Consider the following 18,561-nt stretch of genomic DNA (forward strand, 5'->3'; position numbering starts at 1 on the left):
GGTCTTCATCCATCTATAGATCTTCTGTAAGCTTATATTTCCATAGCTGGTGAAGACAGATTGTAATTTATTTCAAATTCAGATTTTTGGTCTGAAAAACAATGTCAAATCTGGAGAATCTCTACTACTCAGCAACATTCTTGATCTGTAACCTCAGATACTTTGCTGCAGTTATCATCGAATAAGATGTACAAGATTTTATAAGCATTGTTTGGTTGGGAGAAATAAAAATGCTCATTTATCATTATCCTTTATTTTATGTATATCTATAACAGTTTGCTAAATATGAGATTTTTCCTTTTTTAGGCAGAGGTGAATATATTAAAGTAATAGGTTTTCATAACAGTGAAGCTTTCTTCTACAAGATAGAACAATTTTTCTGTTGTGACTTTTTCTCTCTAAAAACCTGCAACATCAATAAAAATGGAAATTGTGATGGCTCTTCTGTATCTGAAATACAGCAGCATTGGGCAAATATGATGTATCAACTTCCAGATAAATTAAGACTGCATAAAAAATGATAAATTATATTGTTAATAAAAATATAAAAACACACCAATAAGTGTAAAAATATAAAAGTTTACATTCAGCTTGAAAATTAATGTAATCTCATAACCTGCCAAATTGACAGAGCAGGGTTAATTTGAATTCGGAAGGTTGTGTGATGAGGATTCTCTGACACCTGAGTGGAACATGTTGAAGAACTAATAAGAAACAAATACTATGAACATGCTTGTACTCAGGTTAAAATTAGCCTTTGAGATATTTAATAACACAGAGTTGAGCATTGCCATGGTGTAACACGATTCCTTCATGGAGCATTATTCTCCGTTTGTTTGATTTATTTATGTCATATTAAAAATGGTAATGAAGCCAACAAAGCAAGATATAAATTAAATAGTCTTTGAGGGTTTATTAGTATCATTTAAACTTGTGTAAGATAATTAAATTAAATCGTATTCCGCCTAGAATTAACTTTATTATGATGAGTTTGATAGATTGTATCAGTTTGGCTGCTTCAGGACACATATTTTTCAAAAAAGTCACGATAAAAAAAATTTCAAATAAAAAAAAAACCACCTTTTTTCATAAAAATGACGACAGATACGTATAAAAGTGTAGGGATGAAAAATTTAGGTATTTTTCTGACAAACAAAAATTGACGGAGATATGATTGTTTAAAGAGCGTGTGGCAGCGCAATCACAGCCTCTCTTAAGCCCTTTAACCCTTCACCATTTTAGACAAAGGTTTTTTACTATATATTGCAATGAAGGATGTTGTAGCTCTCTTAATTACCTTTACAATGGTTTTTTATAAATTGTGATAGCATGAGAATTGAAGGAGTTATGGTCCAAAAACTTATCATATTTTTTTCTACTTAGTAACTGAAAATTTCGGAGTGTGAATATTTGGAGCAATGTGAAAGTACGCAGTATAATAGAGACCCAAAACTATTGTAATGTGTATATATACATAATATGGCTCATATATTTTGGAAACGTAGGCATGAATATATACCAACGTTCTTATATGTATATATAACACATTTGAGTGAAGGGGCCAACAAAAAACCAGGTGATCAGCATATTTTTTACTCTAAATTAAATTATTTTTAAATATGTAATCATATATATTTACTGTTTTAATTTAGGGGTAGTTTTAAGGGTAGAAAAGCTTAAGAATATGATAATCATTTTCGAGAGAGTGGAATAATATTTAAATCCTTTTTATTTTATAAAAAAATGCTTTACCAATTTTTTATCAAGGTGTAGTTTTCAAGGGTTGAAAGGGGGTTAAAAATTTGATAATTATTATAGAGAATATAAAATATTACTTATTCTATACTTACATTTTTTTATGTCATACCAAAGTATTTTTTTGTGATTTTTTCAATTTAGGGGTTGTTTGCAAGGGTTGTAAGATTTTCAAGGGGTTGAAAATGATTTTAATATGAGGTAATTGTGTTAGAAAACACTTTAGAATTTCACAACTTACTATTAGACATGTTTTCTAGCGATAAAATGGCTCAATGTCAATTTTTCCATTAAGGGATTGTTTACACATAGGCGGATTTCAGATCATTTTCACTTTTGAAGTTAAGGGTAAGATGAGCCTAATTCGGAGGTAAGACCGTATTTTTCGCTTCAATGACTGCACTATACAACAATCACTTTTATTAGTGCTTGGCTCTTTAATGGCCACAAAATCAAGTTCACAATGACACCTATGCACCAAGTGTAGTTTTCTGTTGAGATCTTCTGCCACTGATCACTTTTCAATTTTTTAGCAGTTTTTGACATACTCATAAACAAGTTATTAGTTTATTTTATACTGTTTTATAATTGATGAATCTATAAGCCTGAATCATAAATCAATCTGAGAGTTAACAATGTACAATTAACAAGGATATTCCACCCTTTTTAATTAAAAAAAAAAAAAACTAAACTGACAAACAAAAGAAAGAAAGAAAGACACGACATTCTTTATTAGATTTTTAAGGATCTTTGTGCTGCTACAGGAATGACAGGATATTCTGGATGGGTAAGGTTTGCTGTATCCAGTGTACGTTCAACTGGAAGGAACAAACAAGCCAGAAGGGAACCCTCCTGGAGTATCTATATACATTATATTTACAAATTTACTTTAAAGTCTAATTAAAGTTAGTGATAAGGAAATAAAAACCTTCTTTTACAGGTGGGCATAAAACTGACATTGCTGGGACAAAAATCCTCAAAGCTGTGGTGGCAAACCTGCAACAACAACTCTTTTAACTGACTCTCAAACACACGCAGACTACCCGTTCTTTGAAAAAACACAAGTTTGATAATGAATACTTATTATTGAATTAATCTGATAACTTTTACGAATTGCAGTGCTAATGTTATATTTGGCGGAAATTGTGGTGTTGCAGAAAAGCTGGTAGAGCATTTTCCAAACATGGTACTGCATGATCCGTGAAATAAGAGTTACTTGCCAGTATCTTTAATCACCGTAAATAACTTCCAAATTTTAATGAACTTTGTATAGTATTTATAGCAAATCATCCAAAAACCAAGAACTAGCAGAGTGAGCTGGATTTGCAACTGAACAAAGTTGGTCATACTTTTGGCTACAAGGTGGGTAACCTAGCTCTTAAATAAGTGACTACTGTTTGGCATAGACACCAAGCATTGTAAAACATTTTCAAATAGCCCAAGATGGTAAGAACATAACTCCAACTGTATTCTAGGTTCATATCTCTCAATTACTGTCAGATTAGACATCATGTATGACATATTAGCTGGGCTCTCAATTATTTCAGAATGTTCTCAAAATAGTCCATCAACAATTGATATAAAGTTTGAATAACAACCTAAAGAGCAGACTGTTATCCAGGAGGAGCAGTAATAAGCCGTCATGCAAAAGCAATAAACATGAATCATGAAGGCAAATACATGTATATTTCATTACTTTAAGGATTTAAAATGTCTTGTAAGGCATGAAAGCTACCCAGCAGGGATCACTTCTGGCTCGTTTATACCTACCAGTTGAACCCACCACTGGGCACAGCAAAAACCGATGTACCACTTCACATCACTAACCGCAAATGTTGAGATTCTGGGATTCATGGGCAATTCGATAGGTTTAGTCTACTGTGGAAGATGACTGTTGGAGTTGGTGGGGTTTGTTCCCTTACCTCAGGGGTTCTTGTTAACCTCAACAAGGGTGTGCCACCCCCTGCCTACTTTGACTGGAGAGGCTGGTTCAGAGGTGGCCTCCCCTTCTTTTGGGATGACTTTGAGATGTAGTGACCTAATTCTTCTTCATGGATCTCGATAGGAGGCGGCACCTACTCCCTAACCTTACCCATCCTGAATATCCTGTCACTCCGGAAGCAGCGCTAAGGTTCTTACAGGACTAAGTGCAATTTATAAGCTTCTTGTCCTAAGAGAGAAAAAAAAGCATGAAAGCACTGGGATTCCAACAAATTCATGGGATATGGATTTCCCAACAGTTAAAAATTTACGTTTAAGATTAAATTTGAATATTCAAAATTAGGTCGAAATATAGGGCGCTTTCGTTAAAACAAAGGTGTGTTTAGCCGCTATACGTCGCAGACAGGTGGTTCACTTCACTCTGTAAATAACTCAAATTAAATTGTGTCAGATTAGAATTCCGATAGCTGTTTGGTGTCAAAAATAGAATAATTTGAGACAAAAAAGGTTTTAATTGAACAAAACCATCAATATATGTTACTACTAGTATAGGATAAAGTAAACAAAACTTAGTTAAAATTATTGTTTACTTTAACCTAAATTTTAGTCATGGATTAGTATAGTCATTTACCTGAAGAAGACATCACAGTGCAGATCTCGAAACGTAGTGTTACTGCATTGTATCACTGAACAATGGCAAATGTTTGGAAAATCCCGTTTCCTTCAGAAGATGGTAGTTAAATTAACACTGTATACTATAGCTAGATTAGTATTGCCATATAACAGTTTTCAGCAAGTGAAAAATCATTTACTAATCAAATAGAATTTAGTTTATTTGGAAATGTTAAGGTTAGCGTACAATCTTTCAATCTTCACAGCTTAAAATAAATAATTATGACATGAATAATGTACCTACAATAATGAGATGGTTTCTCTGTTCTTGGACATGTGTGCAATGGTAGTTATTAGCAGTCAACTGAATTTGAAGTTTTTGAAAAAGAGTCGAGGAATGCTCAAGCCAAGAGGCACAGCACAACCGCGGTGGGTGGCGCTTACTTAAGATGTATATAAAGAAAAAAAGGATTCTGATCAAACTATTCATCCGATTTCAAAAGTAAACATTTCAGAATTTTTTTTAAACAATTGCGAACTAAAGGAGTATTTCAAAATTTTTATTTTCAAATTTAAATAGCAATTCTGTACAGTAATTTGATCATAATAAATAAAATAATTTATTTGTTTCTCTACATCAAATTATATGATTATCTGTTTTACAAATCATTGTTTAAAATAAAAATAAGTTGAAAATTAGGGGGAAAAACAAAAGAATAAATTCGCTTCATTTTGGTGCTGCACCATGGTGGCTCAGTTAGGAACTAATCCCAGCACTTAAAACTAAGACCTCTGCTATCAGAAAAAATCTAAAATCCCAAGGACCTTTAAAAACACTAAAGCGTGAACTGTCTACCAACAATGTATTGCAGCCAAAGAAGTGTGGGGATGGACAGTAAAATTTTTAGTGTCTGATTTTTTTCAACGAATTTGATCCGTTGAAGCATGTTAAAAAAAAAGAGCTCCATAGGAAAGCTATTTTATTACCAGACAATTCTCCTTTTCACCCAGATGCCAAAGATGTACGCAGTGGTGGTATTAAAGCCATATTTCTACCTCTGAATGAGACATCACTTATACAACCTTTAGGCCAAGGAGTTTTCGAAACTATGAAGAGGAATTTTTGGTGAAGGCTTCTCCAGATGTTGATTGCCAAATTAGATGAAGGATTATCTGTTAGTGAAGCCATCAAGACAGTAAAACTTGATGTGACCTACTGGATTGGTTCGGTGTGGGATGAGATAAAAACCACTACCATTTAAAAGTCCTATATATATATATATATATATAACAAATTAGACTTCTTAGTTTAAATTTCCTTTAATATTTCGGCTTTGCCCGTTTTCAAAAAGGTATAATGAAAAGTGTAAAACAAAAATAACACAGCAACAAAATTTACACAAGTAAATAAATAAACATTTGCATAAATAAATGAACAGGAATTTTTGAACATGTGATTAACACCAAAGAGAAATATCATGAACAGAGAAAGAATTTAGAAAAATAATTTAGAAAAAATAATAATAACAAAAACAATTGATCATTTCATCTTTTATTCAGACCAAAAGGTACTTTTGATTTTAATATTAACTGATGTGCTTGTTCTAAATTTTCTAAGTATATTTTGTTTCCATCTTCTGGTACTTTGCAAATACCTTTCAATGAATAACATTGTTCAAAATTTTGTTGGTGGCCTAATGCGTGTTGTGAAACCAATTTTTCATCCTGTTTTTTAGACGAACAACGATGATTATTCATTCTTATGTGCAATGGATTGGTTGTCAATCCAACATAATCCATTGCACAATTTTTACATGTTAATTGATAAATTACATTTTTGCTTTTGCAATTAATTTCTCCTCTAATAGGGTAAGTTTTCTTTGTTTTACTACTGGTAAAAAAATTGGACGATTTTATAATTTTGCAAGTATTACATTGTTTGTCTTTACAGGGTTGACACTTAAAACTTTTCTTCTTTTCTGAATTTTGAATGTCAGTAGGTGGCAATTTGGACCGTACCAGAAGATTTTTCAGGTTAGTATTTCTACGAAACACTAGCCTGGGTGGTTTTGAAAATAAGTTTTTAGTAATTGGTGAAGATTCAAGAATTTTGTGTGCCGTTCTTAGAATATTGTTTGTTTTTTATAAACCAGGAAAATATTTTGTTATAAATTTTACATCATCATTATTTTGGATTTTATGAACATTAAAGTGTTTAATTTGATTATTTATACATTTTGAAGGATATTTTCTTTTGACAAATGCATTTCCAAGTTTTTCTAGATAATTTTGATAATCGGCACTATCAGTACATAATTTTTTGGCCCTAACTGATAAACCCTTTGGTACTGATTTTTTGACATGTACAGGATGGCAGCTGTTGAAATGTAGATAATCCATTGTGTTACTGTCTTTAATATGAATTTTTGTTTTGAGAAATCCAGATTTAATAAAAACATCTACATCCAAGAATGTTATGATTTCTTTAGAAAATTTCCAGGTAAATTTCAAAATAGAGAATTTGTTCAGATTTTCCAAAAATTCTTTTAAATGTTAAAAGCTATTATTCCAAATCATAAAAATATCGTCAATGAATCTCAACCATACAAGAGGTTTGTAGGATTGAGAATTCAAAAAATCTTCTTCTAATTTTGCCATAAATAGATTAGCATACGCAGGTGCCATCCTGGTGCCCATAGCTGTTCCATTAATTTGGAGGTAATTTTTATCTTGAAATTTAAAGTTGTTCATAGTTAAAATAAAATTAAGTAATGTCATTATAAATTTTGTGCTGGGACTGGCTTGCTTAGGTCTAGTTCTTAAAAAACTATGAATTGCTTCTTCGCCCAAATTGTGAGGAATGTTTGTGTATAGAGACTGGACATCAATGGTAACCATAATTACATCGCTGGGAATGGGTTGCAAATTTCCCAAGTGGTAGAGAGGTAGTCCTAACTTCACCTCTAATAAAGACATTTTTCATTTCATTTATTGAATTAAATGGTATTTAAAATGAATATGGGCAATAAATAATATAATAAAACCATGTTAACTACACTTTCCCTGATCATCATATTTACCCAATACAATCACTAATCATTGTTTAGCTATTAAATCTTTTAATATTTTTGGTATGGAGCACATTTACATAGATGGAAATATTTAAAGTATTGAATTACGTAAATTAGTATAACAGGCAAGAATAAAAAGTAATCAAATTACCTCAACCAAAATCATCAGAAATTCATCCTTCAGAACATGTTTTTCAGCCATCCAGATTGCTACATTTTCTTGTACATTGAAATTCCTATTTAGTCTGAAATCACAATCGATACACTGACACTCTGTGAAATATTCAGCTACTTCTTCTATTGACTTCTCTTTACATGTTGACCTAAAAGTTTCTAATATTTCTTGAGAAAGTTTCTTGTAGTAAATTTCAGCTGCTTTCTGAAAATTAAAAAAACATAAATTCAAAATAAATTAAAATTACCAATAATTAAGTCCATAACAACTAGCTATGTAAATGATATTAGTTATGATTTATTACGTAACATGATCACTCTGTCTCACATGGAAGAAGTAGATATATTTTATAGAAACAGAAACAGTAATAATTAATTTCTTATAGAGTTTACAAATAACAAATATCTCAAAAACAGGTTGAGATATTTACAAAATACATTTACAATCTACAAAACATTTACAAAATGTAATTAGCACGATCTTTAAATTAGTTCTTAAGAAATGGTTTAAAAAAAATTGTTTTGTAGTTTAGACAAATTCTACAATGTTTCATTAGATGACATACTATTTTAGGTGTAATACTTATATATCATAATTTATTCTCATATTTTGTAATTTTTTATTTGTTGTATTTATTGATTGTTAATTTTATTAATTGTTATGTTTGTTAATTGTTATATTTTTTCATTGTTATATATTGTTAATTGTTATATTTAGATTAAGACACATTGATAAACAACAAGCTATCTTACATCAAATTTGCACTGAAGTCAAATGTCTACTATTTTATTTATATCATTGTGCTACCATTTAATTGACTTATGTGACAAAGCCTATTGTAACATATGTTATTTAACGGCAAATAACGAATTGAACTGAATTGATCACTTCTTAATTTTTCTCTAAATCTTTAAATAACCTATTGTGAATTTAAAATATATTTTAACGGCCATCACACTGGAACAAAATGGCATACCAAGCTGACCAATGAAGTGGTTGAGATATTACAAAAAGTTTAGGAAATGTCATTAGCATACCAGAAAAATTCTTACTTTACCTCTAAATAACCTAATTAGGAATTTTAAAATCTATTTTAATAGCCATCACACTGGACCAAAATGGCATACCAAGCTGACCAATGAAGTGGTTGAGATATTACAAAAAGTTTAGGAAATGTCATTAGCATACCAGAAAAATTCTTACTTTACCTCTAAATAACCTAATTAGGAGTTTTAAAATCTATTTTAATGGCCATTACACTGGAACAAAATGGCATACCAAGCTGACCAATGAAGTGGTTGAGATATTACAAAAAGTTTAGGAAATGTCATTAGCATACCAGAAAAATTCTTACTTTACCTCTAAATAACCTAATTAGGAGTTTTAAAATCTATTTTAATGGCCATTACACTGGAACAAAATGGCATACCAAGCTGACCAATGAAGTGGTTGAGATATTACAAAAAGTTTAGGAAATGTCATTAGCATACCAGAAAAATTCTTACTTTACCTCTAAATAACCAAATTAGGAATTTTAAAATCTATTTTAATGGCCATCACACTGGACCAAAATGGCATACCAAGCTGACCAATGAAAGTGGTTGAGATATTACAGTTATAGAACAGGTAAGTAGCTGCAGTGTAAACAAAACTGTACAAATGAGACACGATCCACACAGCTACTAACAGAGACAAGAAGATGCTGGTCCCACTCCCCACCACAACCCCCCGCCGGATGGGGGCTCCTGCGCAGTGCTGCTCAGATATTTGTTTCTGTGCAGGTTTCTTTGTGAGCGGGTTTATCTATACAGCTTCACTTAGTGGTCGAAGCTCTATAGACAATTTCGTTTCATCTGCTCATAAGGATTATTGGGAGTAGTCTTCTATCTTGAAAGAACATCCGTCTGACCATTTTGCTCTATTTATAACACTTAAAATCAAAAACAATTTTAAGAACATTAACAGCAATGTAAAAATACCTGTTAATGATTTATCAGTTGCTCACTTATTGTTTGCATTGAAATATAATACTTAGTTTAGTAAATATTCACGATAAGACTAAAATAATAAATTTTCAAAAATTCGAAATACAGTAGAGTCCCGTTAATCCGACCTAATTGGGACCGAGCCCCATTCGGATTATGTGATTGTTCGGATTAGCCAGAATTCCCGAAAAATACGGTTTTAAACTTGAGATGGGTCTATTTTGTTATAGAATTATCAACATTGTTTATTAAAACATGTTTTCTGACTGTTGCATTGTATTTAAAATAAAAGTGTTTGCGAATACTAAGCACATTTACCGTATTTAGTGTGAGAGTTCTATTGTTAAGCAATGTGAGCGTACTGGATATTGTACGGGTCCACGCGTTCAATAGTTGTACGAAACTACGCGTCATCCAATAGATTGTCTTCAATGCGACAGAAGACAATAACTGAATTTATGTCTTTTAACAATTAATATTGTACTCAATAATAATATCAGTATTGTACGTCCAATTTTTGTTTGATTTCACTTCTTAATACAGTAATTTAACTCATACTTAACCTATAAGTTTCAATTTGGTACTGTATTTAACTTCATTATTTATGTACTGTACCGTACACAATTTTTCTTAATAAAATACTGTATGTCTATTTAATTAAAGTTTTCTTTGTTTTTGTACGAAATGATGCACCCATTTTCATTTTTTATGTAATTAGTTCCTATAACTGTTCATTATCGTTATAAACAATTCCTCCTGGACCTGTTCGGATTAGCGGGACTCCACTGTACGTTTTTATATTTCATACACTTGTTTTTGCCAGTTAAAAAATTAAATTTGGAATAAATAATGTAATTGAGAATAAGAACTGGTTCAATTCTGAATTACTATTAGAGTTATATTACTTGATTAAGCATACTAATAATACTGAAATTTATTCAATTTTGAAAGAAATATTCATTTTTATGATGAAGAGTAATGAACAGTTGTTTTTATAATTACCTGGAGCAAGTAGTACAGCCCTATATTTTTGGGCTAAATTTGTAAATTTGTTGGATATTCAACAAATGTTCAACCTCAAGAATATAACCATAAGATTCATCTTCTGTGAGTTCTAAAATTATTTCCTTCCATTTTTCAATTGTATAAGTCTTCAGACTCATCAGTTTTATATCATCAAATAGTAAGTGCCATAAGGGAGTGCCCAACCAAAAAGATTATTCGCATTAACGTAAAGTAAATAATTTTCACGTCTTGTTTCGTTGAAAAACTCAAGCTGTAAATCTATTTCAGTTATTACATACATAAATATAAGACTATTGCTTTTCCAAAAGCCCTTCATATTGTAGTTTTGCAAGAAATAAACCTCATGTTGGACTAAAATTCTCCAAGGAGTTGCCTTGTAACTTTATTCTAAACTACCAGGATTCGTTTTTATGGATGTTAAAAAAATATGTTGTCACGTTAGCAACTGAAGTCGACTGCAGTGGCACGACTATAGTTCATATAGTAACTTTTCACAGTATGTGTGATAAAGCTCAAAACATGTGAAATTGTTGCTGGCTTCTAGCGGTTGTTTCATTAATATCACAACGTATTTCAATGACAATATGGATGGATTCACATGTTGTCCTATTTGGGATGCATCTATTTATGAGTATCTTGTGTAAAATAAATTTTTGAAAAGCTATACAATGGCTGTCAAGTACTAGTGTTTTATTATTTTTGCCTGTATAAAATTGAACAGGCCTAAATGCAGGTAAAATTTTGCTGAAGCTACGAGGTAACCAGGGTGGCGGCTGATGACTAATGTCTCAAGAGTCCTTTTTTAGGTTCAGGTTATGTGCTGAACTGGGCTGGTGGGGTTTAATTCTTAACAAATATGGTAGAGTAGCCTTTATTGAGAAACATGCTGGCCATTGGGAGGGAAGTGCACTTCTGAGTACGTATCCGTCATATCCCACCACAAACCACCTGGCCTTCAAGATCCAACATGATTCCATCTGCAACCTTCCTCCATATCCAATATCTCCTTGAAGAATCCATTATTAACCTTCTAATCTACACCATTCCAAATTTTCCTGGTCTGCACCATTAAATTACCCTGATTTCATCTGCACCCTGCACAATTAAATTTGCACTTTTGCACATTACGTCCAAATAGTCATTCTAGTTACCAATTCAAAGAGGTATGTCCACTGTCTTCTATGTCTCGTGTCTTAGAAAATTTATAAATTAATATTTGCCTATAGATTGTGGCTTAAAGTTCTCTTAGAAGCTTGTCACCAATAATTAAATTACTTGCACAAACAATTATTGTGGGTGATTTATTTGTTATTCTGACTGTGGAAAAATTATTTACAACACTACAAGTTTTTAAAAGTACAAACCATTCCATATAGCACGACTCTAACTATAAAAACATTAGTTTATATCAAGAAACTCACCTTTACAACAATATCAGATGAAGCCCGTTCATCTTCCTGACTTCCAACAAAGAACCTCATCTCTGATTTTAAGTCAGGCCAGATTTGGTCGTGTCTTACTGTTATGCGATCGCCTCTGATTTTGTTCTCATATTCGTCTAAAATCCATTCTTGTATAGCTATGTTTGTTTTTCGTACCACAAACTAAAAAAAATACACATTTATATATTTTCTGTAAAACAAATGTTTCTCTGTACCTTTCATTGTGTCGACATAACATTGTGTGTACCTCATAAAATTCCTTTCAACGATGTTTCGAAAAATAAAGACAACAAACAATTACCAACGCAACGGTACCATGGGGCAGACTGCAGCCCGGCATTGCGGGTCGATGGTCTGCAGTCCACAAAATTTCAGTACGAGACAAAGATTTTACCTGTACACAAAGTCGGTTCAGTACAACTAACAAATAAACCAAATACGTTTATCTGAACTCTACTTTAACTTTGACCTTTTGGAAAAAACAACCCTAAGAATGCCATGCTACTTCAAAGGAATCCCCAGAGATTCAGGGAAATAAATATATTTTTAAAACTACAATTTTCCATATTAAACAGCCCTGAACTGTGGATTGACTAATAACAATAACACATACCTTTGTCAAACAGTAGTAATACACTACTGTAGTTTGAACTGTTTGACGAAAGCACACGTTATTGTTATTAGTAAAACTACAGGTTGTATCTCCTACCTTTTAAATAATATAAAATGGTCACTTATAAAATGAGCTTCCAGAATATATTCCGTTTACGTAAAAATGTATGGATATATTATATATAGATAATCTATTAACGTAAAACTACAACATATAGATGAAATAAAAGTTTGCGATCATCTGTCTATAGCTCAGCAGCTGACATCCGTGCATAAAACCAGTAGACATGCTGGCGTTGACAAATTCAGACATAAAAATACAAACTTCAATTAAAATTTAATTTATACATCATGTCATTTTATTACTGTATGTATCTAAAAAGTTTTTACACACAAAGAACTACAAAAACACATTTTAATAATCAGTAATTTGTGTACTGCCGATCAGTTGTTGTCCATGAATAGACGCAGCAGGCTTGTGACGATGCGTCAAAATAAATATAGAAAATACTAATTACAATTAAAATATTATTTGTTGAACTACAGTAATTTGGTTATCCATTTACATTTTTTCATACAGACAGTAAACGTGTTAGCAGTTGGTGATTTGTGTACTGCCGATGAGCTGTCACCCACGAATAGACTTACTTGGATTCTACTCGTAAATTCAGCTTCCATACATGACTAGTTGTAGTGTTATGAAATTGTGTATCTTAAGTATTTCTGTTGGTATCAGAATAAATTGAAACGAGCCAGTATTGGAAGTATACGAGTATATCCATTTCTAGTTTGTAGAGTGTTATTATACAAAAAAAGTATTACAGTAACAAAATTATGCTTTAATATTGAAGTAATTTATACAATTAAATGCTCAATTGTCATCAAGAAGCAAATTAATTCACACACAAGGGTTACTTTGAAAGTTTTTAAATATTCTGTTGAAGAGTTTTTGTACTAGACTTACTAAACGTCAGGCGTGTTCAAAGTAATCCCCTCCAGTGTCAATGCACTTTGGAAATTGAATTTTCCACCCATTAAAAGCACCCTACCACCCTGACTATCTGTGTATTATGCAAGTTTCAGTTTCCTTCCCATTTTTTGTTTGAGATTGAACAGTCTTTTACTGGTAGAACCGTAAACCGTTTTTGGTTTTCACCGGGGTTTCCGCAAATCAGCAAAGTACACTTTATCTTCAGATTCTTGTTGCTCTAACTGATTACCAGACAGCACCATGTACAATACGAGCGCTGAAGATTCGGCTCCGAGTCAACCGAGCGGACTATGGCGGGGGACGGGTGGATTGCCCGATATAACAACTGTTCTGCAGACATCCGCCAATGTTTGGCCCGCTGCAGTCTGAATATTTATTGTCCCTGTTCTCCCTCACAGTCGAGTATTCACTGTTGTTAGAAGTGGACAAGTGGTTTAAGTGCATTATACACAATTCATTAGTTTAGTTAGTAGTGAGGTTAGTGAATTTTGGTAGTTGTAGGGCGTTACAAATTATTTAATATTATCCTTGCTATCAAGGTTATATTACAAGTTTTAGTAGTTTTGTTTTGATTCATCATCTCAGTCGGTATAATGGCCCGATATGTTTCCAAAGTGGCTCGAGGAAAAACTACGAGAAGCCAGGCTCGAGAAATTATATGGAGGGTTAGTGAGTTCATGGCAAATGAGTAAAAACTATCTAATGATGAACGAATCCCTATAAATAAATGTTTAGAAAGAACTGCCACGGCTTGTTGTGTTTCAAAGACACTGATTAAGGAGATTCGCCGTGAAAAAAAAAAAAATTATGGATTCTTCCACTGAAGGGGATTGTTCGTTCACTACCCCTAAAAAATACAAAAGAAAAAAGAAAATAGTAGAACTAGACGACTTTGATAAATGTGTTGTTCGAAGAACTGTCCATGAACTTTATAAAACTGATAGTTGCCTGCCAACTCTTCAATTGTTAAAAAACAAGCTGAATGAAAAAATTAACTATGAAGGGGGTTTAACTAGCCTCAGAAAAATATTAGCATCATTAGGATTTCGGTGGAAAAAAATTGAAAATAATAGGCAAATTTTGATTGAAGCTAGTGATATAAGAATGAAACGTATAAACTATTTACGAAGTATAAAACAAGCGCAAGCAGAGAATTCTCCTTTCGTTTACATTGATGAATCGTATATATTATCATCTCATGTGACAAAAGGGATGGAGTGACGCCAGTCTTTAAGGTTTTAAAAAGAAAATAAGTAAAGACGAGAGGGCCATAATACTGCACGCAGAGGGTGAAATGGGGTTTATTCCTGGAGCTTGCTTAATCTGGAAAGCAGGAACAAGCGAAGGAGATTATCATGATCAGATGAACCATGCAAACTTCATGACATGGACAAGAACTCAGCTCATTCCAAACTTACCAGTTAATTCTCTAATAACGTCCAAGTTAATAAAGTACCTAATTCAGGTTCTAAAAAAGCAGAAATGATCAAGTGCCTACAAGATCATGGACTGCAGTTTGATAAAATGCCACTTAAGCCCGAATTGTACAGTTTAGTAAAACAACATAAGGATGTATTTAAAAGATTTGCATTCGACGATTTGTTAGAAAACCACGGACACAGTGTTCTTCGCCTTCCTCCGTACCATCCAGATCTAAATCCGATTGAGAATATTTGGGGAATAATAAAAAATTATGTAGGTCAAAAAATGTTGTAAATAACATTTAAAATACCAGAGCGTTATGCAAAGAGAAGATAGACTCAATAACAAAAGAAAACTGGAGAAAGGTGTGTAAGAAAGTTGTAAAATTTGAAGATGAATATTATGAAAAGGAACATTTAATTGATGGCACAACAGAGAGATTTATTATTAGTTTGAATGACTCATCTGACGGCAGCAACAGTGAACGGGATGCCAGCGAAGAATCGGAAACGGGTGGTGAGGATGGAACTCACCATTGGCAACTCTATATTAGGTAAGAACAGCTTTGTAAACAAAGTAAAATCTAGGGAAAATACTGTTCACCACGCTGATTTTAAAATAATGGATTCTACATTTATGCGTTGAGAATTTAAATTCTTAATTTGTATTGTTAGATGTTTAGTAATTTTACGATTTTTAATCACTGATAGATTTATGACATTTTATTTCTTATCTGTCAGAAAGTCAATTAATATACAATGTATTTCTAAGGTAGTATTCGAATTTTGAATTGAATGCTACAATGTAATACGGTTTAATCCATATATAACCAATGCCTCTAAGTATAGTGTATTCGTAGGAATGCTAAAAAAATAAGTGATTGTCATGCCACATAATTAATAATTAAGTTTTTCATAAACAGGATTCTTTATACAACAGTGTTTCGTATTCATTTATCTGTCATAAAATTAGTTTATAAACAATACACCCCAAAACACTTTCTATTCGAATATAATACAATGAAATTCAACATAATTTTATTAAAGTTTAAAAGTTTTAGTTTATCACAGATCACCACTATGGCCTAAAGTGTTTTATTCATAAATAAACTATTGCAAAGTGATTCAATGTTAAACTTTCAAATGGTATTGCCGTGTTGCATTTACGTGAATGGTCCATAAACTGTAGGGCAGCGGTGTTGGTGATACATTCCACTTCAGACTAAGTTACGGCTAACCTAAACTATGTATCTGAAAAAAGTTAAATCTAAAATTAACTTCAGTTCATTCAGAAAAACTTTCCCGCTGGTGAAAGTTTCCTGACCAAATAATAAAAAAAATCCTCACATACAAACTTTTTTGTATCACAATTTTGGCACAGTTAATTTTAAAATATATTTTATTGAAGAAAAGTAATAAGACATTGAAACTTACATCCATTAGCATTGGCATAAACAGGAAAATAGATCTGCGAAGTTTCAGAATTTTATTTGTACAGGAAGTTGGCCTAACCATAAGTTGATTGTCGAGCGAGAATTAAACATTGCCGTCCGTGACGGATCATTGGAGAGTGAATGTTTTTATTTGGTTAGTAGGGCAACGACAGGGCCGAACCTTCAGCGCGTGTACTGTACCGATTTGATATTACCATAGATGGTTGATTTCTGGAGGAAGTTGGCCCATATTATTAGGTTTTTTAATAGTATGGTCTGCACTCTATTTTCTAATTGCACAACATTTTGTCCATTCCTGTTTGTTTGAAGATGTTGCACCATTTACTGTCCTGTTATAGCATATCAGTTGTTTTATTGTATTTGCATTGACATTTACATACTGATTTTTGTTGACCAATAAGGCCAGCTTGTGCCCTTTTTGTTATAATATTAGCCTATGACAGAGGTAAGAGAATGTCCTCGAAGACACTTGCTGACAAAGAAACGAATCCATGAGATATTTTTGAAATGATAACATCAGTTATTGAGAGCATATGAATGCCACAGTCCTTACTATCGTTTTGGAGTCTTAATATTTATTACTGGTGTTTCTGTAGCTAAATTAAAATATTTATTTATTTCAAAGGCAATGCTCTCTGCATGTTGCAGGTAGTAGATTCCTAGGGAATCAAAATGATAAAATTTGTTTTCAATTTTATCTCACAACGACAAACTCCAGTGGGATCTAGAGCCTTCAATTTTTAGAAATTCAGATGAGTCATTTGCTAGGAAAAATATTACTTTTTTATTATGCGGATGCAAGGGTTTGATAATACTATCATAGTCATCAATTATCTTTATTGCCTGTGTGACAACGGGGTTCAGGAAATTAAAAGAAATTAAAATTAATCAGGATCTTTATGGAGTAATTTATTATTCAAAATATTAGAATAAACATCAACTGTATCATCTGCTACACACTCCGCTTCCATAAGTGATATTGGTATATTTTCTGTCACATCTGCGTTTAGAATATGAGCTCCAGTTTCCTTTATCATCTGTTACACACTCCGCTTCCATAAGTGATATTGGTATATTTTCTGTCACATCTGCGTTTAGAATATGAGCTCCAGTTTCCTTTATCATCTGCTACACACTCCGCTTCCATAAGTGATATTGGTATATTTTCTGTCACATCTGCGTTTAGAATATGAGCTCCAGTTTCCTTTATCATCTGTTACACACTCCGCTTCCATAAGTGATATTGGTATATTTTCTGTCACATCTGCGTTTAGAATATGAGCTCCAGTTTCCTTTATCATCTGCTACACACTCCGCTTCCATAAGTGATATTGGTATATTTTCTGTCACATCTGCGTTTAGAATATGAGCTCCAGTTTCCTTTATCATCTGTTACACACTCCGCTTCCATAAGTGATATTGGTATATTTTCTGTCACATCTGCGTTTAGAATATGAGCTCCAGTTTCATTTATCATCTGCTACACACTCCGCTTCCATAAGTGATATTGGTATATTTTCTGTCACATCTGCGTTTAGAATATGAGCTCCAGTTTCCTTTATCATCTGCTACACACTCCGCTTCCATAAGTGATATTGGTATATTTTCTGTCACATCTGCGTTTAGAATATGAGCTCCAGTTTCCTTTATCATCTGTTACACACTCCGCTTCCATAAGTGATATTGGTATATTTTCTGTCACATCTGCGTTTAGAATATGAGCTCCAGTTTCCTTTATCATCTGTTACACACTCCGCTTCCATAAGTGATATTGGTATATTTTCTGTCACATCTGCGTTTAGAATATGAGCTCCAGTTTCCTTTATCATCTGCTACACACTCCGCTTCCATAAGTGATATTGGTATATTTTCTGTCACATCTGCGTTTAGAATATGAGCTCCAGTTTCCTTTATCATCTGTTACACACTCCGCTTCCATAAGTGATATTGGTATATTTTCTGTCACATCTGCGTTTAGAATATGAGCTCCAGTTTCCTTTATCATCTGCTACACACTCCGCTTCCATAAGTGATATTGGTATATTTTCTGTCACATCTGCGTTTAGAATATGAGCT

At 32.6% G+C, this 18,561-nt stretch overlaps 1 protein-coding gene across 3 annotated transcripts in view; it reads right to left on the bottom strand.

The window, feature by feature from the left end:
* Positions 1-237: 237 nt before the first annotated feature.
* LOC124360811 (atlastin-3-like) overlaps positions 238-18,561 on the bottom strand; it is a 65,219-nt gene continuing 46,895 nt past the window's right edge. For all 3 annotated transcript variants that reach the window (XM_046814726.1, XM_046814724.1, XM_046814725.1), the window contains 3 exons: positions 11,987-12,169; positions 7,531-7,758; positions 238-406 (listed from right to left, as the gene is read on the bottom strand). In XM_046814726.1, the coding sequence (XP_046670682.1) occupies positions 359-406; positions 7,531-7,758; positions 11,987-12,169 (459 nt within the window). In that variant the 3' untranslated portion in view covers positions 238-358. The remainder of the gene's footprint in view (positions 407-7,530; positions 7,759-11,986; positions 12,170-18,561) is intronic.

This window comes from Homalodisca vitripennis, chromosome 4 (assembly GCF_021130785.1).
Source record: "Homalodisca vitripennis isolate AUS2020 chromosome 4, UT_GWSS_2.1, whole genome shotgun sequence".
In the NCBI taxonomy this organism is placed as follows: domain Eukaryota; kingdom Metazoa; phylum Arthropoda; class Insecta; order Hemiptera; family Cicadellidae; genus Homalodisca; species Homalodisca vitripennis.